This window comes from Aureococcus anophagefferens (assembly GCF_000186865.1).
Source record: "Aureococcus anophagefferens unplaced genomic scaffold AURANscaffold_106, whole genome shotgun sequence".
NCBI lineage: Eukaryota > Pelagophyceae > Pelagomonadales > Pelagomonadaceae > Aureococcus > Aureococcus anophagefferens.
In genome coordinates, this window is record NW_008705655.1 from 7,452 (window position 1) to 11,021 (window position 3,570).

The 3,570-nt window shown below is 69.1% G+C and overlaps 2 protein-coding genes across 2 annotated transcripts; both read left to right on the plus strand.

Annotated features, from left to right (window-relative positions):
* Nucleotides 1-1,825: 1,825 nt before the first annotated feature.
* AURANDRAFT_34593 (hypothetical protein) lies at nucleotides 1,826-2,101 on the plus strand (the record flags this gene model as incomplete). Its single annotated transcript, XM_009044021.1, has 1 exon — nucleotides 1,826-2,101. A coding segment is annotated over one exon (276 nt), but the record flags the coding sequence as incomplete, so codon positions are not given.
* Nucleotides 2,102-2,647: 546 nt separating this feature from the next.
* On the plus strand, nucleotides 2,648-3,043 carry PTA1 (hypothetical protein; the record flags this gene model as incomplete). Its single annotated transcript, XM_009044022.1, has 1 exon — nucleotides 2,648-3,043. One exon carries the CDS (start codon nucleotides 2,648-2,650, stop codon nucleotides 3,041-3,043), a length of 396 nt encoding a protein of 131 aa, XP_009042270.1.
* Between the last annotated feature and the right edge of the window lie 527 nt (nucleotides 3,044-3,570).

Genomic DNA, 3,570 nt, shown 5'->3' on the forward strand with positions numbered 1-3,570 from the left:
ATGGCGGTCGTCAACGTGCTCATGGTCGGCCGCGTCCTCGGCGGCGTCGCGACGAGCCTCCTCTTCTCCGTCTTCGACGCCTGGCTCGTCGCGGAGCACACGGCGCGCGGCTTCGAGCCCGCCTGGCTCTCGTCGACGTTCGCGAACGCGCAGGCGCGGCGGCCCGCGTCTGTTACGACGTCTTTACGACTTCTCACGTGCAAAACACAGGCGGGCAACTCGCTCGTGGCCATCGCGGCGGGCGTCATCGGCGAGTGGGCCGCGGGGCTGAGCCCCATGCGCGTGCTCGTCGCCGGCGGCGACGACTCGGCCGTCGCGGACGCCGGCGGTCCCGACGGCGCGATCATGGTCGGCGGCTACTGCGCGCCCTTCGACCTCGCCGCCGCCGTCCTCCTCGTCGGCGGCGTCGTCATCCTCCTCACCTGGTCCGAGAACTACGGCGAGCGCGCGGGCGGCGCCGACTCGTCGTACGCGGCGCAGGAAAAGGGTGCGACATTCCCAACTTCCTATCTCGGCCGTTTTCCACTCGTTTCGGCTGATTTTTGGACGAGCGATCATCTCTCGGTGCGCTCTCGACGCGTGGATGCTTATTTCGGGAACGCGCGCGCGCGGAACACCCACGTTGAAGCGACGTTGAATCACCCCGTTCCTCCTCAGGTCGTACGCGTCCGCCGTCGACGCGTTCTCCAAGGGCTTCGCGACGATCTCCCGGGACCGGCGCGTCTTCCTCGTCGGCGCCGTGTCGTCGTGCTTCGAGGCCGCCATGTACTCCTTCGTCTTCGAGTGGACGCCCGCGCGCGACCGGCGCCGACGACGGGGCGAATTTCCGGCGCGCGCGCCACCTTCCCGAAACCCCAGGCCGTGACGCCGCCCGGCGGCGAGAAGCCGCCCTACGGCGAGATCTTCAGCGTCATGATGATCTGCTGCATGGCGGGCACGCGGCTCTTCGGCTTCCTCGTGGAGCGCGACCCGCCGGAGAAGTTCTCGCGCGGCCTCTTCGCGGTCGCCGCGTGCGCGCTCGCGACGCCCGTCGCGCTCCCGGGCCGGCCCACGTGGGCCCTCGCGGGCTTCCTCGCCTTCGAGCTCGTCGTCGGCGCCTACTTCCCCGCGATGGGCACGCTCAAGTCGAAGATCATCCCGGACGCGCAGCGCGCGACGATCTACAACCTCTTCCGCGTGCCCCTCAACGTCATCGTGCTCCTCGTGCTGTTGAGCCACCTCGACACGGTCCAGGTCTTCACGGCCGTCGTCGCCCTCCTCGCCGCCGCCGCGGCCCTCCAGCACGCGCTCTACGTCGCCACGGTCGACTACAGCAAGCGCGTCGTCGCCGTCGAGTCGGACAAGGAGCCCCTCGTCGCCGTCTAGGCGACGTGCCGCGGCGGCGCGACGCAGGAACGTGCGACTCTTAATTAAACACGCGCGCGGCGCCGCGGGTTCGACGCCGCGGGCAGACGCGGCGCGGCGGGGACTGGGGTCGCGCGGCCGTGGCTCCTCGCGACCGCGAGCGACGGCCGGCGTGGCTCCTCGCGAGGCCGCGAGCGTCGGCTGCCGTGGAGCCACCTCCTAGGGCCCACCTCCGAGCGCTCCCGGACGAGGCGCGCGGCGACGGCGCGACGCGCTGATTGGCCAAAGCGCCCAGTTTGAGCAGGCTCCTCGACATCCGTGATCGCCTCTTGGGTTGTTCGCCCGCCTCGACGCCGCGCAGCACGACATCATGTCGTCGAAGCCGTCGAAGCACGCGCTCCTGGGCCCGTCCATCGCCAACTTCTCCGTGCAGTACAACTTCCAGGTCATCGCCATCGCGCTGGCCATCGCCCAGCGCGACATGCCGCAGGAGACCTGGGTGAAGACCCAGGACAAGTCCGTCATCTTCATCGGGTGCATCCTGGGCCAGTTCCTCATGGGCTACGCCGGCGACCTCATCGGCCGCACGAAGGCCCTGTCGCTGACGCTGTCGCTCGCCGTCGTCGGCGCGGTCGGCTCGAGCCTCGGGCCCTGGGGCGACATCACGGACGTCTACACGACGATCATCGCCTTCCGCTTCGTCATCGGCTTCGGCCTCGGCGGCGTCTACCCGCTGAGCGCGACCAAGGCCGCCGAGGCCGAGAGCGGCGACGCGGCGGCGTCCACGGAGGCCGAGAAGCGCGCGGACGCGATCGCGCGGTCGTCGTCCGCGTTCTTCTGGCAGGGCCCGGGCATGTGCGCGCCCTACCTGCTCGCCGTCGTGCTCCGCGCGTCCCTCAAGAGCCAGCAGCAGGGCTTCCAGTGGCGCTTCCTCCTCGGCGCGGGCGCGCTCCCCGCGCTCGCCGTCGTCCTGATGAGCGACGCGACGTCCGACGCGCCGGCGACGGGCGCGGCCGCGACGAACGCGTCCCTGCGCGACGCCCTGCGCGACGCCAAGGTCTGGAAGCAGTTCGCGGGCACGGGCGGCGGCTGGTTCCTCTACGACATCGCCTTCTACGGCTTCGGTTTGATGGGCCCGTCGATCGTCCAGCAGTGCTTCCACGGGTCCGACTCCGTGGAGACGACGTCGTGGCAGCAGCTCGTCGCGCTGGCCTTCAGCGTGCCGGCCATGCTCGCGACGGTCTGGGCGCTGAACCGCAAGCTCTGCGGCGTCAAGCGCATGCAGGTCTTCGGCTTCTACCTCATGGCGGCGAGCTACCTCCTCTACATCGTGCTCCGCGTCTTGGACGTGAGCCCCTGGGTCCTCTACGGCTGCTACTGCCTGCTCAACTTCACGCTGAATTTCGGGCCCAACGTGACGACCTTCGTGCTGCCGAGCGCGACGTACCCGCGCGAGATGCGGAGCTCGATGAACGGGCTCTCGAGCGCCGCGGGCAAGCTCGGCGCGGTCCTCGGCACGGAACTGCTGCCGACGCTCGAGCTCTCCTACAATTTGAACGTCGTCCTCTTCTTCTGCATGGCCACGTGCGTCGCCGGCGCGCTCCTCACGTCCTGGGCCGTCGACGACGACGAGCCCGACCGCGCCAAGGCGGACCCGAGCCTCGAGGCGCCGCTCGTCGTCAACGCCGACACCGTCTAGAAACCCCACCCCCCGCATCATGATTTTGTTCCGCTCGCGCCTGCGAGGCTAAAAGATTCCCGCGTCGTCGGTTAGGTCTTCTTCTTCTTCGCCGCGTCCTTGGCGGACGCGGAGAAGGACCGGGCGTTGATGAGCTTCTTCTGGTCCTCGACGAAGTCGACCTCCGCGGCCTCGAGGGTCGAGTCGGCCATGTCCGTGCGCTGGCCGTCGGCGCCCGTGTAGAAGGTCGCCTCCGTGCGGAAGATGGGCTCCTTGTCCGCGTACTTGAGCAGCTCCTCGCGCGGGTCCGAGTTGCGGATCGAGTCCGGCAGGTTCCGCTCGATGTAGTACTGGCAGAACGTGGACCGCGCGCCCTCGTTGCGGCCCTGCTGGCCGCTGTCGAGGGGCCCGTCGGGCAGCTTCGACTTGATGGGGTCCTTGCGCATCTTCGAGTACTGGCCCTTCTTCTTGAAGGCGCCGTCGTCGCCTGTGTGGAAATCAACCGCTGGTTTGGGGGGTCCCCACCAAACTTCAGAACTCTCTATCTC